This window comes from Salminus brasiliensis, chromosome 10 (assembly GCF_030463535.1).
Source record: "Salminus brasiliensis chromosome 10, fSalBra1.hap2, whole genome shotgun sequence".
NCBI lineage: Eukaryota > Metazoa > Chordata > Actinopteri > Characiformes > Bryconidae > Salminus > Salminus brasiliensis.
The window spans coordinates 3175980-3196726 of NC_132887.1; the positions used below are offsets into that span (position 1 = coordinate 3175980).

The 20747-nt window shown below is 41.8% G+C and overlaps 1 protein-coding gene across 1 annotated transcript in view; it reads left to right on the plus strand.

Moving 5' to 3' along the window:
- Positions 1-704: 704 nt before the first annotated feature.
- bach2a (BTB and CNC homology 1, basic leucine zipper transcription factor 2a) overlaps positions 705-20747 on the plus strand; it is a 32268-nt gene continuing 12225 nt past the window's right edge. The window contains exons 1-2 of the mRNA XM_072689012.1: positions 705-960; positions 19328-19583. Coding sequence (XP_072545113.1) covers positions 19341-19583 — 243 coding nt within the window. The 5' untranslated portion in view covers positions 705-960; positions 19328-19340. The remainder of the gene's footprint in view (positions 961-19327; positions 19584-20747) is intronic.

Here is a 20747-nt window from a genome sequence, read left to right on the forward strand (position 1 = left end):
TCTCAGCCTCATTGTGGTGCGTCAGCATGTTTGTTTATTCTGTGTCTTGTAATAAAAATATATTCACAAAAAATGATACAATACTTTACTAAAAAATAAATGTCTTGAGTGTTTTAATTTATTTATTTTTGAGAAATAATTATTTTTATTGGTTTCATTACTAAAACATTACTAAAAACATTTTCTGCATATTTTAGACCTTTTAAACATATTTTATTTTAACATTTTGAAAAAAAACATTATTAGTATTTTTTCTTTTTGCGAAATGATAAACTAATCAAACAAACAGTAACTTTGCTTTAAAATATGCAGACATGTTTCTGTAGAATTATTCTCACTTAGAAAAAGAACAGCACATTTAATTTGACCAGTGGTGCCCAAACTACTTTTTAATTTAATACTATTTTTAAATGCATATATTTGTATTTAATAATAAATATTAGTTCACTTATGTTCATATGTGTCATTTTCTTGATTGTAAAAAAAAAAAAAAAATAATAATAATAATAATGATGATGATGATGATGATGATGATGATGATGATGGTGTGCTCTGTATAAAAGCTGAATGGCTGATTTTTTTCACCCTGCATGGCAGTGGTGACGTCACCCCCTGTGTCAACACTGTTAGCGGTGTGAAGGCGCTGCTGTGCTCGAGCTGCAGAGTGGAGCTCTCTCTCTCTCTCTCTCTCTCTCTCTCTCTCACACACACACACACACACACACACACACACACTCACACGTTCAGAGGGAGACATACGGCTGCTTCTCTGCGACTCTACGAGAATAAAGGATTCGCACCATCCGAGCTCTCCAACCTGCACGACCCTCAGAGAGAGAGAGAGAGAGACATACAGACACACAGAGAAAGAAAGAGAGAGAGAGAGAGGGGGGAGAGAGGGACCATGTGAAGCGCCTGACTGACCGAGCCTCATCCGTGTGGGAAGAAGAGAAAGTTTGGGTGAGTCTGAGCTGTGCTGCACTTCTCCTGCCTTAAAGGCCAAATGCATGCAGTGACCACTACAAGCACCTAGCCCTTCACACTATATGCTTTAATAATGCAGTGTGTGTGTGTGTGTGTGTGTGTGTGTGTGTGTGTGTGTGTGTGTGTGTTAATTACCCACAAGCAGGTAGGAGGTCACATCACTGGGACCATAGATCACACACCCACATGGGGTCTAATTATATAGTGAATGGAGTCTATAATAGTGCCTTCAAGTTTTTTAGGGATGCACAGTCATATCAGTGTTGTGATACTGCCAGTTTTATATATATATATATATATATATATATATATATATATATATATATATATATATATATATATATATATAGAGAGAGAGAGAGAGAGAGAGAGATTATTAGATATGTGCATAAAGACTATCAGAGATCAGCACAGACCCATATAAGCCCTATATTGAGAATCATATCTATTGTTTATTTTGCTTGTAAATGATATTTATGTTTATTTGAGAAACACTTGCATCAGTCTTGTGTGGTGATGGTACGTGGATATTTTTAATGTTTCTTACTTTGGACAGTGCTATAAAATATAACCCATCACATATTGCCATAAAAACCTGATTAGAAATAATTATTTGAGATGTTTATAGTTTATAGTTTGGATGGTACTGTAAGATAAAGCCCATCATATATTACCCAAATTACCTTAGAAATATTTGTATATATTTTCTAGTTTAACCAGTGTTGTAAGGTATTACTTAGCAGATATTATCAGAATAAGTAAAAAAAAAAAGATATTTTTATTTTTTCTCTGAATTGGACGGTGCTGTAGGGTATCGCTCATCAGATATGACCAAAATAACCTCATGAAAATTGATATTTTAATATTTTTCGTGGTTTAACCAGTGCTATAGGGTACGGCTCATCCGATATTACCAAAAAAAACAAATAAACAGTGCATATTTTAATATTATTTCCAGTTTAACCAACGCTATAGGGTTTTACTCGTCCTATATTACCCAAATAACCTCATTAAAATAGATATTTTAATGTTTTTTGTAATTTAACCAGTGCTATAAGGTATCTCTCATCAGATATTACCAAAATAACTAAATAAAAATGCATTTTTTAATATATATTTGTTTGGACAGTGCTGTTAGGTTAAACGTATCGCATATTCTAACCACAATAACCCAAATTAAAAGGAATATTATGGATATTTTGACGTTTGGGTGGATCTGTGTGATACAACTCATCATTACAAAATCACATATTACAAAATAACCACATTAAAAACACCAGACACCAAAGGCATGCAGTCTTAAGTGTGAGAAACAGCAGTGACATTGATTTGAAGTGTGTGTGTGTGTGTGTGTGTGTGTGTGTGTGTGTGTGTGTGTGTGTGTGTGTGTGTGTGTGTGTGTGTGTGTGTGTGTGTGGAGGCTCAGTTAAAACCCTTGTCAGCCGTGCAGAAGTCAAGTGCTGTAGGGCTTGGCACCAGAGAGCGTTCATTCATACAGTATAATCAGAATCAGAATCTGGCCCTGTTTCGTCTCCAGTCACACAGCAGATCACGCTTCTCTTCACGCGGCCACTGAAACATCTGTAAAGCAAGATTTCCTGGAGCTTAACAGTGTCAAACCTGCAGTGAGAAACCGATAGACATGACACTGATCACTGCGTAAATCAAGATGTCATTTTTCCTGATTCATCAGAGCTGGGTTGGGCGGGTGTGATGAAGCTAACCGGTGAGGGTGGAGGTGTTTGTGGTTTGCCTCCTGTGAAATGTGCACAGGTGGTTTTTATTGTCGGCTGCAGGGTGTAACGTGTTTCCTGTGCTGGGTGAAAACATGCTCTCAGAGGCTGAATATAATAACTCATATAGATCAAACTCCTGTGTCCGGAGGTCAATATTGTGATATTGCATCCTAGTAGATCAGACTTTCAGGTGTTTACATTCGCAGGGATGAAGCTAACGAGCCCAGGCTTCCTGAGCGCTGCGACTCCATTGATTGCACTGTTTTGATGTATTCGCTTCTTTTAAAGGGAAATTTTACTGCACGATTTCTACCCCACTGAGTCATTGAGATGTAAACAGCATCATCTCCAGTGAGGGTTTGAAATTGAAATTGGTGTGAAATTGTGGTTCATTGTAGATAATCCTCTTAAGTCTAGTTCCTTTACAGTGGTGGTGAATGGAACCAGGCGTTGGTCGCCATGACTACAACACCAAATCTAGTCATATTACTTACTATCCAAACCCACCAGTGAACCTACATGTGTCTTTTGAGTTATGTATGAATATTGATGATGATAAAATACTGATAAACCATAAATAAATAGTTTTATATAGTTTTCGATGGGGACTATTTTCATGTACAGCGCCTTGTATGTATCCCTCCACCATGAAGGGATTATTTACATTACAGTGAAGCCATTTAGCAGACGCTCTCTTCCAGAAGAGCTTCACTGTCACTCAGAAAAGACCCTTATCTAGTTTATAAAGACTAGAATCCAGAAGATCCTCTAATCTTAGACTCAACACAAGTCAATATGGAGACCATAGTACTCTTCTCTTCGCCTGAGTACTCTCAGAAGAGGAGGAGGGTCTTCAGTCTGGGTTTGAGGACAGCGCGTGTTGGACTCCCAGGGGAAGTTCGTTCCACCACTTCGGTGCAGGACAGTAAAAAGTCCGGACGCTCGTCTTCCGTGGATCTTAAAGGATGGAGGGTCGAGCTGAGCCGTACTTGAAGCTGGAAGGGCTCTCGGTGCAGATCAGGCTTTTGACCATCGCCATCAAGTACACCTGTACATTGGAGTGGGTGAAGCTTACACAGTGCAATAGCCTGGTGCAGCAACGGGGCAGTGATATGTACCAGAATGTCGGTATGGAGACAGTCCTCCTTATTGATCAATACCACTGAAAATAAAGATCAATATTATCATCTCAGTACTGGATCGATAGATCCACTCTATAGACAAAAGTATTTGGACAACTTTGTATTAAAGTAAGTTGATCCTGCTTTTGTTGACGTGACTGTCTCTACTGTCCAAGCAAGAAGGCCTTCTACTAGAGGAGCATTGCTGTGAGGATTTAATTGATTGCATTTAGTGACCAGAGCATTAGTGAGGTCAGGATGTACCAACCTCATTTCAGAGAACACAGTTCTTCCACTGCTCCACAGCTCAATGCTGGGGGGCTTTATACCCCTCTAGCCCACGCCTTTAGGCATTAGGCAGCAAGGTGCCAATAGGGTCTGGTGTATCTGCTCCAGAGAGTCCTAAGCAGGCTTGAAAGGTGATTTGTATTGACTGTAGTGGAGTAAAAGTGAATTACACTCCACGATAGTTGGGGGAGCCCTACAGCAGCAGAAAATTCGGAATATTTGCCATATGCATAGCAGCTTAATGCATATGCAAATACACCTGATGATGGTAAAACTGATTTACTTTTCTTATATCTTTTGCTGCTATTTTGCCAATTTTTTGTGTAAGAAGAAAATTTTGTATTAGGTTTAGGTGTAGGTAAGATTTAGGTGTAGGTTAAGATTAGGTTAAGGTGTAGAATGCGGTTTAGGTGTAGGTTAAGATTAGGTTAAGGTGTAGATCGAGGTATAGATTTAGATTAGGTTTAGGTGTAGCTTGAAGTTTAGGTGTAGGTTAAGGTATAGGTTTAGGTGTAGGTGTAGAATGAGGTTTAGGTGTAGAAGGAGGTTTAGGTGTAGGTTAAGATTAGGTTAAAATGTAGATTGAGGTATAGCTTTGGTTGTTGACTGAGGTATAGGTTAAGATTAGGTTTAGGTGTAGATTAAAGTGTTAGGTGTAAATTAAGGTGTAGATTAAGGTGTAGGTTAGGATTAGAGTTAGGTGTAAACTAAGCTGTACGTTGGGATTAGGTTTTGGTGCAGATTAAGGTGTAGTTTAGGATTAGGTTTAGGTTTAAAACTGGTTTAATTATATTGTATTTCTGCTATTTTGCACATCCTGTTTTGTTTTGTATTAGAACAATGTTTATTTATTAAAACAGGAATTTTTACCTTTATTGTCTTCAATTTAATTAGCAAATACATAAACAATCTCGAGCTAACTTTCTGGTATCTACATTAGTTATTTTGTAATTTGGCAATTCACAATCTGAGTAGTTGATTGTTTTAAGAATCGATAGATTATTTGACTATTTAAAATAGTCGTTTGTCGCGGCCCTAGAGCCTTTGAGTATTAAGTGTCTAAACGCCCGTAAGGAATTGACCTCACTACACCCAGCACACGTCCAGCAGTATCAGGGTTAGGAGAGCTGGTATCGTGATGATGATTAACAAGCGATTTATCGTGCAGCTCTGGATCAGATCACCCTGGTGAAACTGCTCTCTGCCCTGCTTTCAAACGCAGCCTCGCAAGAAGGCCGACCTCATAAAGATAAAGGGTGCACAGTGTGGGATGTAGACAGCCCCTCTTGCTTATCTAGAGTGAATCTGTGTTCCTTTTACCCAGCTGTCCTCACTGTTCTGAAAAACAGCCCCTTGAAGACCTGGATCTCGTATTGGATCTCCTTTCCACTCGGGCAGAAACGAGACGCAGACATGAGGCTGCAGATTTTCTTCGCTTATCATGTCAGCGATCTTCGCACGGCTGCGTGGGGTTTCCTGAGCTGTGCTTCAGCTTGTTGGTGTCTCAGGGTGGTGATCTGCTCGATGATTTCAGTTTCATGCTTTGATATTATGCAAGAGGGTTTATTTAACATTTACTGAACAGACACTAGAGCAGCCCTCAATACATAAACAAGGAGAGCTGGGGAACCAGCAGCTAGACCAAACGGCAAGGCCTAACCTAACCTAACCTGAAATAGCAGCGTGCCGCCGTGAGCGTGGGTCGCCTTGCTTGGGCGTGGGTAACCCGAGAATCCAGACATGAAGTGAGCGAGCCTTGCTAGACGTGTGAGTAGCAGGGATGTGGGTAAAGCGAACCGAAAACTTGCGAGGAACCTCAGGGCGTCCTAGAGGTCCCAGGCGGTTCAATTCTCGTCAGAGAAAGATGGTGTAGAGGCTCCTTAAGTACCCCCAGTCCCAGGTGTAACACATGAATTGACTCACATGAACGGAACCAAACACATGGACATAAACAAGGCGGAGGTCCTTATTTGGGCCTGTGGGTGGCGGCTCGCGATACCGAGTGCCTGACGGTAGTTATGTCGACTCTTATTGGTGTCTAGGGATGCATCAATCTGACCATTTCTGTTCCGATACAGATAAATTATCTTTGTGTGTCGTCTGCTGTTGATCTGATACTGTTGTTAAATTAATAAACTGTACCTCAGCATGTGGGAGAGACTTAAGGTATCAGGAATGACGTATTGGTGACATTTACTAACCTAAAACAAACTAGAACAAATAAACACAGATAGAAATGAACTGAACTGCTGTTTATTTCTCACTAAAATTAATAAAGGTCTTACTCGGGACGTTTATTATGAAATTGGAAGTCTGTGAGACCAAAGAGCAGCTAGCAGCACTTCATTTTGCGGTTCTCCTTATATGGAAGGTGACGATGTGTTTTGGCTGTTTTCCGAACTGGATTACTCTCTGAGAGTTGATGACAGGCTGGGGACACTGCTGGTTAGGTTGGGATTAGGTTTAGGTGTAGATTAAGGTGTAGGTTAGGATTAGGTCGAGGTGTAGGTGAGGTTAAGGTGTAGGTTAGAATTAGGTGTATCCGCAGATTGAGGTGTAGGTCAGGATTAACTTTAGGTGTAGGTTAGGATTAGGTGTAGGTTAGGTTTAGGTGTAGGTTAAGGTATAGGTTGAGATTAGAATTAGGTTTATGTGCAGATTGAGGTGTAGGTTAGGATTAGATTTAGGTGTAGGTTAAATTCAATCAGTAGGTTAAGGTGTAGGTGTAAATTAGTATTAGGTTTATGTGTAGATTGAGGTGTAGGTCAGGATTATGTTTAGGTGTAGAATGAGGTGTTGGTTAGGATTAGATTAAGGTGTAGGTTAGGATTAGATTTAGGTGTAGATTAAGGTATAGGTTTAGGTGTAGATTATGGTTTAGGTGTAGGTTTGGAGTAGGTGTAGGTTAGGATTAGGTTTAGGTGTAGATTAAGATTAGGTTTAGGTATAGATTGAGGTGTAGGTTTAGGTATAGATTGAGGTGTAGGTTAGGATTAGGTTTAGGTGTAGATTAAGATTAGGTTTAGGTATAGATTGAGGTGTAGGTTAAGGTATAGGTTTAGGTGTAGATTAAGATTAGGTTTAGGTATAGATTAAGGGGTAGGTTAAGGTATAGGTTTAGGTGTAGATTAAGATTAGGTTTAGGTATAGATTGAGGTGTAGGTTAAGGTATAGGTTTAGGTGTAGATTAAGATTAGGTTTAGGTATAGATTGAGGTGTAGGTTAGGATTAGGTTTAGGTGTAGATTAAGATTAGGTTTAGGTATAGATTAAGGGGTAGGTTAAGGTATAGGTTTAGGTGTAGATTAAGATTAGGTTTAGGTATAGATTGAGGTGTAGGTTAAGGTATAGGTTTAGGTGTAGATTAAGATTAGGTTTAGGTATAGATTAAGGGGTAGGTTAAGGTATAGGTTTAGGTGTAGATTAAGATTAGGTTTAGGTATAGATTGAGGTGTAGGTTAGGATTAGGTTTAGGTGTAGATTAAGAAAAAAGTTGTATCGGTGCATCCCTGGCAAAAATGACTTTTTACAGAAGAATATGTCCTAACGGTCGGCCAGTAGACACCAGTCGCTCGAGTCCTTCTCGTCTAGACGGCGATCAGACCGTTATCCTGCTAGCTAAGCTAATGCTAACCAGCTTCTCTCCCCTGATTCAGAGCAGTTTAACATTAGTAATGACTGATGAAATGATCTATTTAAAGCTGGTCAGTGTTCACTTTGTCACCCTTTGAGCAAACTGGACGCTGTATTTGGTCGTTTTTCAGTTTTGTGCAAGATGTGATTGTATGGAAACCTCGTAAATGTAATCCGCCTGCTTTTTTTTTTTTACTGACTGTGTTTACTCCTTACTGGCTGACGTCACCTACGTGGCCGTAGGTTGGACAAACTAACGATATGGACACTGGCACTGAGGAGGAGAGACCTCGTGTAGAGGACAATGGCTCCTCATCAGTGTCCAACACACCAGTTAGTGTTACCTCATTAGCTCCTCCGAAGAGGCAGCTCAACACCCAAAACCTTTCCGATTCCCCCTCGGCTATTATCAGATAATCAGCCGTGTTCTCGGATGTCAGACGTCCTCTCTGTGCTGCTAAATGTTTGAGTCAACAACAGAGAAGAGAAGCCTGAAAGCCCCACTGCCCACACCTGAGAAGCTCCAGGCAGGTTAGGAGGGCGAGTTGGCCAGCCTGAACGCACCTGCGAGTGTACCATAGCTGTCACTTATTAACTGCATGGACCCGGTGAACCCATGCTGGACTGATTCACTTCCTCCAAGGCGGTGGGAAAGCTGTCAGGCAGGGAGAAATACCCTGTAGACCAGGAGGAAACATGGCAGGGGTGATGAAAACAGCCACAAACGCAGCTTATAGGATTACCAAGACATTCCCGCGGGGTTATTTGGCAGTGGGTCATCCAGGATGTCTCTCAGCTCTGAGAGGAATGCCTTTTATCTTTTTATTGTCGCTCACTTTAAAGCCTACAACTGCTTTGAACACCATAACTTCAGTAGATGCTCAGATGCGTTGATCAAAATCTGCTCTTAAGGCTTTCTCCTGTGGTCCTGGTTAATGGGCCAGTTCTCCATGTGTCCAAAAACTGCGTAATTTGGGCTTGAATTGAGCTAGCAGTTTGGCACGAGTCACTAAGTACGAGGAAGTGTGAAACCTCAGGAAATCCTTGGACAGATTCCAATAGAAATGAATAGGAAGCTTCAGCGTTCATCTGATGACGCTTGCGAGTTCGCAAGGCGTTCAGCTCGCTGCCTCATATCTCCTCTCTTACCTGCAGCCTCTACCTTGACTGACACACAAAGGAAGTGTGGTTGACTGTTCTCCGTGTTTTGAAGTAGGTCATCAGCTGAGCTGGTAAAACAGGGCGCGCTACCTTCTCAGCAGCCGAACCTCAGAAAGAAAGGCAGCAGAGTGCACGGGGGGATTCCCAGTATTCCCAGTTCCCATCTAACACCTAGTATCTAAATAAGTAAATCAGAGGAGCTGTTGGTGGACCTGAACTAACCTGGACAGTGTCTGGAGTTCACAGAGAAGATCGGTTCCCAAACCTGTGCACTTCTACCTGTGTTCTTCTGACCATCATCTCAATAACTTTACTGACTGACAGCACATTCTGACAACTGACTTTATATTTATTTGGGTTTATTTTAATGTTATATAGAGTTAATTACAGGTAGACACTCTCACTGACCACTGAGTTTTGTGTATTTAGGTTTATTCTAATGTTATATAGAGTTTATTACAGGTAGAAACTCTCACTGACCACTGACTTTATGTTTATTAGGGTTTATTCTAATGTTATATAGAGTTTATTACAGGTAGACACTCTTACTGACCACTGACTTTATGTTTATTAGAGTTTATTCTAATGTTATATGGAGTTAATTACAGGTAGACACTCTTACTGACCACTGACGTTATGATTATTTGGGTTAATTCTAATGTTATATAGAGTTAATTGCAGGTAGACACTCTCACTGACCACTGACTTTATGTTTATTTGGGTTTATTCTAATGTTATATAAAGTTAATTACAGGTAGACACTCTCACTGACCACTGACTTTATGTTTATTTGTGTTTATTCTTATGTTATATAGAGTTAATTACAGGTAGAAACTCTCACTGACCACTGAGTTTTGTGTATTTAGGTTTATTCTAATGTTATATAGAGTTTATTACAGGTAGACACTCTTACTGACCACTGACTTTATGTTTATTAGGGTTTATTCTAATGTTATATAGAGTTTATTACAGGTAGACACTCTTACTGACCACTGACTTTATGTTTATTAGGGTTTATTCTAATGTTATATAGAGTTAATTACAGGTAGACACTCTCACTGACCACTGACTTTATGTTTATTAGGGTTTATTCTAATGTTATATAGAGTTTATTACAGGTAGACACTCTTACTGACCACTGACTTTATGTTTATTAGGGTTTATTCTAATGTTATATAGAGTTAATTACAGGTAGACACTCTTACTGACCACTGACGTCATGTTTATTTGGGTTTATTCTAATGTTATATAGAGTTAATTACAGGTAGACACTCACTGACCACTGACTTTATGTTTATTTGGGTTTATTCTAATGTTATATAGAGTTAATTACAGGTAGACACTCTCACTGACCACTGACTTTATGTTTATTTGGGTTTAATAGGCAAGGTCATATCACATTGCATATCGCATTAGGAGTCTTGCCCAAATACTCTTTGTGGTGTAAGAGAAGAGATCTGGCAAACATCTGTTTTTGTAAGAAGACACCTACCAGAGGTCTCAGGTTGAACTTTCACTTCCTATCACCAGAACGACACTAAGCAACAAGTTTAAACACGACTAAAATCCAAACCTCTCACAATGCTGGAATTCCCCCCGTGGATTCTCCACCTCTGGTTTTTTGCTTTGCCATGACCTACTAAATATGAGTGCTGCTGGGTCCTTCACAGGTGAGAGACAGAAGCAGCTTCCCTGAGGTGAGAAATGATGTCAGTTTCCGTAGCTGAAATAAGAGTGGAGTGGATGACAGCTCAGAAAATGGAGTGACGAAAAACAAAAAGGTCAGTCCTGGTAGGCTGAAATACCTCCCATTACTTTGGGGGAGAGGGTTCGAACCTGGAAGGTGGAGCTGGAAGGTGTGCTGTTTTTAGTAACTCTAACACCACTACCCGGTATTACAGCGCCACCTGGATGGAAGGGCTGGATCTACATATTAGGCAGCGAATGAAGAATCAGTCAGTTCTTGAAGGTGATGAAGGTGCTGAAAAGCAGGAGAAATGGACAAGCGTAAGAATCTAAGACACTTGACAAGAACCAAACTGTGATGTTCTAGACAATGACTGGGTCAGAACCTCTCGTGGGGTGTTTGCGTTATGCAGTGGTCAGTACCTACCAAAAGTGCCGCCCCCCCCAAAAAAAGGACAACCGGTGATCTGGCAAAGAGGTCATGGGCACTCCAGGCTCATTTTTGCTAAAGGAGGCCTCGCCTCACAATTTACAGGACTTAAAGGGTCTGCTGCTGATGTCTTGGCTCTTAAGTGTATGTTTGATTCTGTTTAAAAAGGAATTTTACCAAGTTTTCAAAATTTCTGCAGAATTCAGTGTTTTAGAAGAACAAATTCTGAGACGGGGTTTGGTATAAAACTTGGCTTCACTGTAGAGAAACGTACAGACTCAGATTTCTTTACAGACTCAGATTTCCTTTATAAAACTCCCACTGAAACGCTCTGCTTTACCAGCAGGAGAACCGGAGAACCGCTCACTCTCCTTTCTCTGTTTATAAACCAGCACTGAAGAACCCGTTCAGAACCGAGTAGAAGCTAATGCTAATGCTAACACACACATACGCTATAGAAACCCCAATCACACACACACACACACACACACACACACACACACACACAGCACATTCACCCACTATAAACCAGTTATTACACACCAGTAGACCAACAACAACCACAGATACCAGTCCAGAGTGTGTACCACTACACACACACACACACACACAGGAAGTGATCAGACTGCAGTGTTGTAAAGGAGCTGGGAGCTGATTGGTCAGGGAGGAGATCAGACTGGATTAGAAGATATTAAACACTATAAAACATCATTTTAAGATTTTAGTCTCGACTGAACTAAATCAGACAGTCCAGAAAGTCTGATTATAGAAACTGAGACTGAAAATAAAGAGATTTTACTGAACCCGTTAATCAGCAGCTCGTCTGATCTAAACTGTGGAGCTGGATTATTGTTTATACACACACAAAGATCAGACCTGACTGGTATCGGCTGATTTGACTCTGCATTTCTCTGGAGTGGAGCGTTTCACACCAGGCCCACTCTGAATGACACTGTTTACAGTTTAATAATTAAATTATAAGGAGATATTAAAATCGTTAGACTTTACCCCTGCATTCCTAAGGATCAATAACACACAGTGACACATAGTGACCCCTCCTGCTGGCGGAGCTTCAGATGTGTTGTAGTGACTTGGCTAGTAATGTGCAGCCAAGCCTAGTAATGCTGACACTTGCATTTGAATGAAATGTGATAGGCTGGCCCTTCTGCTGCACTGCCAATATCACACACCACACACACACACACACACACACACACACACACACACATATATATACATACACTTTGTGTTCCTTATGGACTGCGAATGCTCTTCTTTCCTAATGAGGTGTCGGTCAAGGCGTTGGTCACTTCTAATCTTGTCAGCAGTGAATGCTTGATTTCCATCCAGTGTTTTTAAGGTTGGCCTCCTCCACGATTTCCGGCGCCTGCACTCAAGGCAGGGTCTAGTGTGCAGGCTTAATGGCTGTAGTAATGCCTTTAAGGCCTGGTTTGCTATTTTAAAGTACACTAAACGTCTGAGGTGCTTCTGAAGTTCTGATGTTCTGTGCTGTTTCACAATCGCTACTCCTGATAGGACTCTAAGGAATGTCCATTAACTGCAGTCAGCACATTACTGAGGGGGGTTTAAATAGCCTACACTGGGTTTCTGTCACATGGCTGCCCAGGGTTGACCTTGAGAAACACTGCTCTGAGTCACTCTGCTCTCATTCAACTGCTGCTTCTCCAGCCAGGGGCCCAAAATACTCGGGCATGCGGGCAGCACGGCCCACCTCATCCCAGGCTGCGGCCTCAGGAATACCCCCAGACTCAGCCAGTGGGTCGCTGGCAGGCCGACATTGGTGCTGATAGTTTGAGCCTGAAGTAAAGTGCCTGCTTAAGGTACAGCTGTTTATTTATTTATTTATTTATTTATTTATTTATTTATTCATATAAATGTTATTTATTGGCATTTAAATAATAAATCGTACATTGCCCACATTATTATCAACAGGATGTTCGTATATGATGAGATTTATATAAATGTATAATGTCTAATATACATGTATATGCATTGTCATTTTCAATATGAAGAAATTTGAAAGGGATAACAGCTGCTATGAAGCAAAGTGCTATTTACTATTTATTGATTATGATGGCGGTAATCAAAATGTAGCATCGATATTTAGCTCCACTCCAAATATGGCACCTTCTAATGACTTTTGGACCCTTCATATACAGTGTAGTCCACTATGAGGTGTGTATGGAGCGGGGGGGGGGGGGGGGGTAAAATGCATTGATTGCTTTGATGGTGATGTTTAATAAACGTGAAATGTAAATATCTGTTACTTTTATTAAATAATATTCAAAAGATTTACCCTTTTTGGCCAAAATAAAGAAAACTAAACTAAAGGCCATTATTAAATGAGGACACCCCATAAAATAAAATGTTTGATGTTTTATCTTAATCTGGTCAACACTGAGAGATGGAGGTAATCTAACTAAACTCACTCACCTGAAGAAACGTCTTTAATCATCATTTATAAAATAGAATTAATAGAAATGTAACCCCCCCCCAACATTTATTACTCCTTCTAATGTATAGAATCAGACTCAGGAGCAGAAGATCAGCTGCAGAAGATCAGAACATGGTTGGAGAGGATTATTCTGGAGGAGTCTGGAGTCTGATTTAAACCTCAGACGTTTAGTCTGGTCTGATCTTGATGGTTGAAGCTGTTGATGAAGAAGATCACCATCATGGCCAGATCCAGAGCGCTCTCTGAGGCCTTCAGGAAGAAGGGTGGAGTGAGAGTCTGGGAAGGGCTTTAAACAGATCTCAGTTAGAGATGAGATCAGCCGCTGTTCCACTGTCCACTAAATCATCTACAAGAGGGACAGCTGACCAACATGACCAGGTCAGGACATCCTAGCAAGTTCAGCCCAGCTTCCGCTCACTGGCCACTTTATTAGAAACATCTACCTTGTGCTTCTGCTCACTGGCCACTTTATTAGAAACACCTACCTTGTGCTTCCACTCACTGGCCACTTTATTAGAAACACCTACCTTGTGCTTCTGCTCACTGCTAACAAAACTGATCCGCTAACTGATCTTTCCCAACTAAAAGATTGACTCATGGTGACAAGGTGTCTGTGTCTGTGTGTGTGTGAGTGTATGTGTGTGTACACTCACTTCAACCTTGTGGGAAATGTCCTGAGGTGAAGTAAACGATACGTAGCACTGCTGCTTTGAAGAGATCCGTTTGCGCCGACCCCATTCAGCCGCGCTCCACCGACCTGACGGAGATGCAGCGACGGTGCTGGGCTGCTGAAAGAGAGATGCTTAACCTTATTTCAGCACAAAGCCACATTGTTGCAACCTAATGATGTCATTGTAGAGTTTCCTGCCGTGCTCATTTCGCTGGAAACCCCCCTGGTGATGAGGCTTTATCTGTGCAGTGGAACTTATCTTGATTGAGGTTGTCTCTCTGAATCTGCTGCTTTGATTCCATCAACCAAACGTAGCGCTGCAAGTGAAAGCCCCACTGCGTAATGCTGTAACAAGCAGACGATATAAAAACCTCTACCTTGTGCATCCATTCTCTGGCCACTTTATTAGAAACCCTGACCTTGTGCTTCTGCTCACTGGCCACTTTATTAGAAACCCTGACCTTGTGCTTCTGCTCACTGGCCACTTTATTAGAAACCCCTTCCTTGTGCTTCCGCTCACTGGCCACTTTATTAGAAACACCTACCTTGTGCTTCCGCTCACTGGCCACTTTATTAGAAACCCCTTCCTTGTGCTTCCGCTCACTGGCCACTTTATTAGAAACCCCTTCCTTGTGCTTCCGCACACTGGCCACTTTATTAGAAACCCCTTCCTTGTGCTTCCGCTCACTGGCCACTTTATTAGAAACCCCTTCCTTGTGCTTCCGCACACTGGCCACTTTATTAGAAACCCCTTCCTTGTGCTTCCGCTCACTGGCCACTTTATTAGAAACACCTACCTTGTGCTTCCGCTCACTGGCCACTTTATTAGAAACACCTACCTTGTGCTTCCGCTCACTGGCCACTTTATTAGAAACCCCTTCCTTGTGCTTCCGCTCACTGGCCACTTTATTAGAAACCCCTTCCTTGTGCTTCCGCTCACTGGCCACTTTATTAGAAACCCCTACCTTGTGCTTCCGCTCACTGGCCACATAATTAGAAACCCCTAACATGCGCCCGCTCACTGGCCAGTTTATTGGAAACACATACCTTGTACTTTTGCTCACTGGCCACTTTATTAGAAACTGGCCAGTTTATTAGAAACACCTACCTTGTGCTTTCGCTCGCTGGCCACTTTAGTAGAAACTGGCCAGTTTATTAGAAACACCCACCTTGTGCTTCCACTCACTGGCCACTTTATTAGAAACACCTACCTTGCGCTTCCGCTCGCTGGCCACTTTATTAGAAACCCCTTCCTTGTGCTTCCGCTCGCTGGCCCCTTTATTAGAAACCTCTACTTTGTGCGTCCGCTCACTGGCCAGTTTATTGGAAACCCCTATTTTGCGGCAGCAGATTTGAACATCCAGCCAGCAGTGAGCCTGTGACAGTCCTTTCATGTTTGAGGAAAAACCTGAAGGGGGCTCAGTCAGCATGTTCCCTCTGCCTCCTCATGTTTTGAGAGGTGGGGAAGGGAAGCTTTCTCCTCCCACTGCAGAGAAAACGTCAGATTGCTGAAAGCTCCTCTCAGCTGCATTGTGAAATGCACAGGAGGCTTAATGAGGTCAGTTAAGTGCTGAATTAGGGCATGACTGTTCGCGGTGGCCGGGACTGCTGTATTGGCCCTCAGGAGCATCATTTGCGCCTTTCTGAGAAATGATTCTTATAAACCCAGAAGGAAACAGATGCTGTTCTTTGTGCTTTGTGAGGTTTTCGCTGGGTGGGTTGGCGACTAGCCACCAGTACCATAAAATTAGGCTGGCCTAAAACACAGTGTGCTAAATACATCGGGTTAGATTGTGCTGGTCTTAGCTGGTTCATGCTGGTACTCCTAGAATGTGTAGAATCAGGCTCAGGAGCAGAAGATCAGCTGCAGATATTCAGAACATGGTTGGAGAGGATTATTCTGGAGGAGTCTGGAGTCTGATTTTAACCTCAGACGTTTAGTCTGGTCTGATCTTGATGGTTGAAGCTGGTGGTGAAGAAGATCACCATCATGGCCAGATCCAGAGAGCTCTCTGAGGCCTTCAGAAAGAAGGGTGGAGATGCAGAGTGAGAGTCTGGGAAGGGGTTAAAACGGATCTCAGAACAGTTAGAGATCAGCCGCTGTTCCAATGTCCACTAAATCATCTACAAGAGGAACAGCTGACCAACATGACCAGGTCGGGACGTCCTAGCAAGTTCAGATCTCACCTCAGCTGATGGTAAAGTACAGCTTCTACCATCAGAGGGAGACTGATGAGGTTTAGGAACCACAGAGGGCAGCTCAGCCACCGAGTGTCCAACCACGTAAAGTTACAGAGCGGGTTCAGGGCCGAGTGCTGAGCTCCTAGAGCTCCTAGTGCAGAAAAGTCTCCAGACCTGCTGCTGATGTTAGAGCTTAGAGCAAAGAGGGACCAGCTCCATATTAAAGCCTATGAGTTTAGAATGGGAGATCAGAAAAGCTCCTGTAGGCGGAATGTGTAGGTGTCTCAATACTTTTGTCCTTTAATAAATTCTCAAGGTCTGGATCAGCTCTGTTGTTGCTGAGCTCCAGTAAGGTGATGTAGATCCGTTTTTCTGGATCACGCTCATTCCTGTGGCATTCTCTCGCTCTTCTGGGAAATGATTCCCTCCTGATGGAAGACCATTAACGGGACTGTTTCTGCATGTAGGTCATGTGGTGGAGAATGTGGGCCACTCCAGTCAGACTGCGAGGCGAGGCGAGGCGTGGCGAGTCACTACAGCGGGTTGTAGAAGTCTGATTACGCCGCTGCTGTGAAAGAGGCTGACTATTGATGAGATTTTTTTGGAGACGTTATATTTACTGTCCCAGAAATAATCAAAATCACTGTATGCCACTGATAAACATTTGACAAAAGTTTGTGGACACTCCTTTTAATGAATGCATTCAGCTTCTTGAAGTTGCACCCATCCCTGACATGGACAACTGCTCATTCATTGTTTCTTTTGAAATCACGGGTATTAAAAAGAGTTATCCTGCTGTATAGACCAAGGCCACTCCATGTGGATGGTTATGTAGTTTGTGATCTGCAGGATAGAGCTCTTGTCAATGGTTCTTTATAAAGCCCTTTTAATCATACAGGTCCAAAAGCGGTTCTGTACAAGTGTTAAGTGTGGAGGACTGTTTTTCTCAGTAGTATATAGAACCCTATTCCTATATAGAGAGTATACGATATCAATAATTCACTATTATTTAACATTCAGGTGTTTTATTGTGTTAATTTGTGCTTTTATCCAATGAAATCACTTTCATTGTCACATCACATTAGCACAGGTAAAGGTGAGTGCAATACTGAAGTAATATATACACAATAATACAGAATATATATATATATACATTAATCATATATAATATACATCCAAATATCTAATCTATTAAATTTACTATATTGACAAAAGTATTGGGACATCTGCTGAAATCAAGGGTATTTAAAAGAGTTTCTCCAGCTTTTGTTGGAGTAACTGTCTCTACTGTCGAGGGAAGAAGGCTTTCTACTAGATTTCGGAGCAGAGCATTGCTGTGAGGATTTGATTGCGTTTAGCAATGAGAGCTCTAGTGAGGTCAGGATGTTGGATGATGATGATGATCACCCTCTTCATCCTGAAAATACTGGATGGAACTCCACCATCCATCATTCCAGAGAACACAGTTCCTCCACTGCTCCACAGCTCCTCAATGCTGGGGGGCTTTATTATACCCCTCTAGCCCACGCCTGGCCCACATTAGGCAGCTTGGTGTTCTATTCTAAGGCCTATTCTATTGGCAGTGCATTTATTAGAAGGGGTGTCCACAAACATTTGGACAGAGTGTGTTTTGCAGTGGAGAGAGAGGGAGAGAGGGATCATACTTTTGGCCATCTGATGTGATTACACATGGCTCTGCGGATGATGAAACGACCTGCAATTGCGTGAACGCTCATGTTCGTGTGATTGGTGTGTTCCACTGTGCATGTCTGGCGGCTCTGATGTGGAAGTGATGGCTTGTTAAAGAGGGAGTTACATCTGCTTTGAGACTGTGTGTGTGTGTGTGTGTGTGTGTGTGTGTGTGTGTGTGTGTGTGTGTGTGTGTGTTGCTTTATTAGAATTGAAATAACGATCCACAGCATGATATTGGTGTGTGTGTGTGTGTACTGGTATGCGAAGGGAACGCAGCCCCTGGAGGCCGGATGGTGTGTGTGTGTGTGTGTGTGTGTGTGTGTGTGTGTTGTCTGTGGGTGTTGGAGAGTCATCACTACTCCACACTTCTGATGTGTGTGGAGGTTTAGCTCCAGGCTATTCCCAGCTGCGCTAGCTAGTTTGGAATAATTAGAACGTCCCCCTGAGCACGTTCCTCACCCGGCCCTTCAATCCTTGGCTTTTTTTTTTTTTGTATTGATAAAAGCAAGCGAGCGTAATCGCAGAACTCACAGCATCCCTCTGAACTGGATTAAGGGAGGGGAAAAAACGCTACATGTGTAAAATACGTCAAACCGATCACATCAGAACCGCGGCAGCATGTCTGCGGCTTTCATCCGTTGGCGTCCCTCAAACTGATCAGACAGCTCGCTTTCACTGCGCTCGTTAGGAACGCTGCAGATTAGCGCAGTGTTTAAAAGAACAGGTTTTGACTCCACTATACTGCAACACTAGCGCAATGTGGGCAAAGCCTTTCAGAGCTGCTTAAAGTGACAATTTGGAGAAGAATCAAATTTGCACAATTTCCCCCCGTTAGACTGAATGTATTCGATGAGCCGGGCTTTAGTCGTGTGCCGTACTTTAGTCCATGTGTATAGAGAACAGGGAGCCATACAGCGTCAACCAATCAAGTCTCGAGAGATGAATTAAAGGAGCTTTCCACAGTTTTATAGGAGTACATAAGAGCTGAACACCCTTAGCTACTTTGCTAGCTTGTCAGTTTGCTACTATCTAGGGGTATTTTTCATATGTAATGGATTATATCGCAGTATTTTAAGCGTCTTTATCACCAGGGCTATCAGCAGTGTGGGCCTCGCAATGTGGGCATGTGCAGTAGTGGCGTTCTCTTTAGCTTTCTGCAGTTAGCACCATGCTAATTGGCTTTGTGTAGCAAAGCTTCAGACACCAAACATGTCTTGGATTGATTTTTGTGTGTGTTTGTGGGTCACTGTGTTTGTTTGCTACCCCTCAGGCTCCAGAGCGGGATGTCTATGGCCGAGAAGCCTGAAGGCCCCGTGTACGTGTATGAGTCGACGGTGCACTGTGCCAACATCCTCCTGTGCCTAAACGAGCAGCGGAAACGGGACGTCCTGTGCGATGTGACCGTGCTAGTGGAGGGGAGGGAGGTCCGGGCCCACAGGGCTGTCCTGGCCGCCTGCAGCCGCTACTTCTCCCTGCTGCTCCAAGGCCCGACAGAGCACGAGCCAGTCATCTGCCTTCCACCCAAGGTGAGCACTCGACTGTTATATATGCCCTATAATGTTCATATGATCCACACGCTTGTTCTGACAGACTGTAATACACTACAGGAAGTGTAGGGGGCGCTCTGTAGTGCTCTATAATGTTCATATGATCCACACGCTTGTTCTGACAGACTGTAATGCACTACAGGAAGCGTAGGGGGCGCTCTTTAATGCTCTATAATGTTCATATGATCTACACACTCATTCTGACAGACTGTAATACACTACAGGAAGCGTAGGGGGCGCTCTATAATGCTCTATAATGTTCATATGATCCACACACTCATTGTGACAGACTGTAATACACTACAGGAAGTGTAGGGGGCGCTCTATAATGCTGTAAAATGTTCATATGATCCACACCCTCATTTTGACAGACTGTAATACACTACAGGAAGCGTAAGGGGGCGCTCTACAACACTAGGGGGCGAAGTAGGGTGGATTTGTTTTGGAGCAGCAAAAGTGTAATTTACAGCATAAATTGTGTTTTGGGGTTTTTTGTTGGCCAAATCTCTTGTGAACATATTTGTAGATAAGAAAATATATATTTAGAGTTTACTCTACTAATGAAATATTACCATAATAAAGCCTATCTAAAGAAATCAATTAATTAATTAGTCTTAAATCTTGCATTAAATAAGCTTACACTACACTTAAGAGCGAGAGAGAGGGGAAAAAATGACTTTGTGTGATAGTAAGAAATAAGTCAATCATGCAGATAAACTATTTTTATATCATTTAGTAGGTTAATGGGAGCTGTATATGATTTGATCTTTTTTAATTTTTACTAGTAAAATAATTTATTAATATTATTTCTACCATTTTCATAGGTTTGTTTTTTGTTGTTTTTTTACAATATAAAAATATTGTAACTTTATTGTGCTGCCATAACTATATTAACAAAAAACTACGACTATTAATACTACTAATAATAATAATCATGATAATAACCTTTAATGGCTGTCAGGAATTTGCAGTAATGTGGATATTGTACATTTCATTTTTCAACATTTCAACATTTTTCATTTTTAAAGAACAACTGCCAAAGTGCTAATAATAATAATAATAATAATAATAAGTGTGTGTGTGTATGTGTGTATGTGTGTATATGTGTGTATATATATATATATATATATATATATATATATA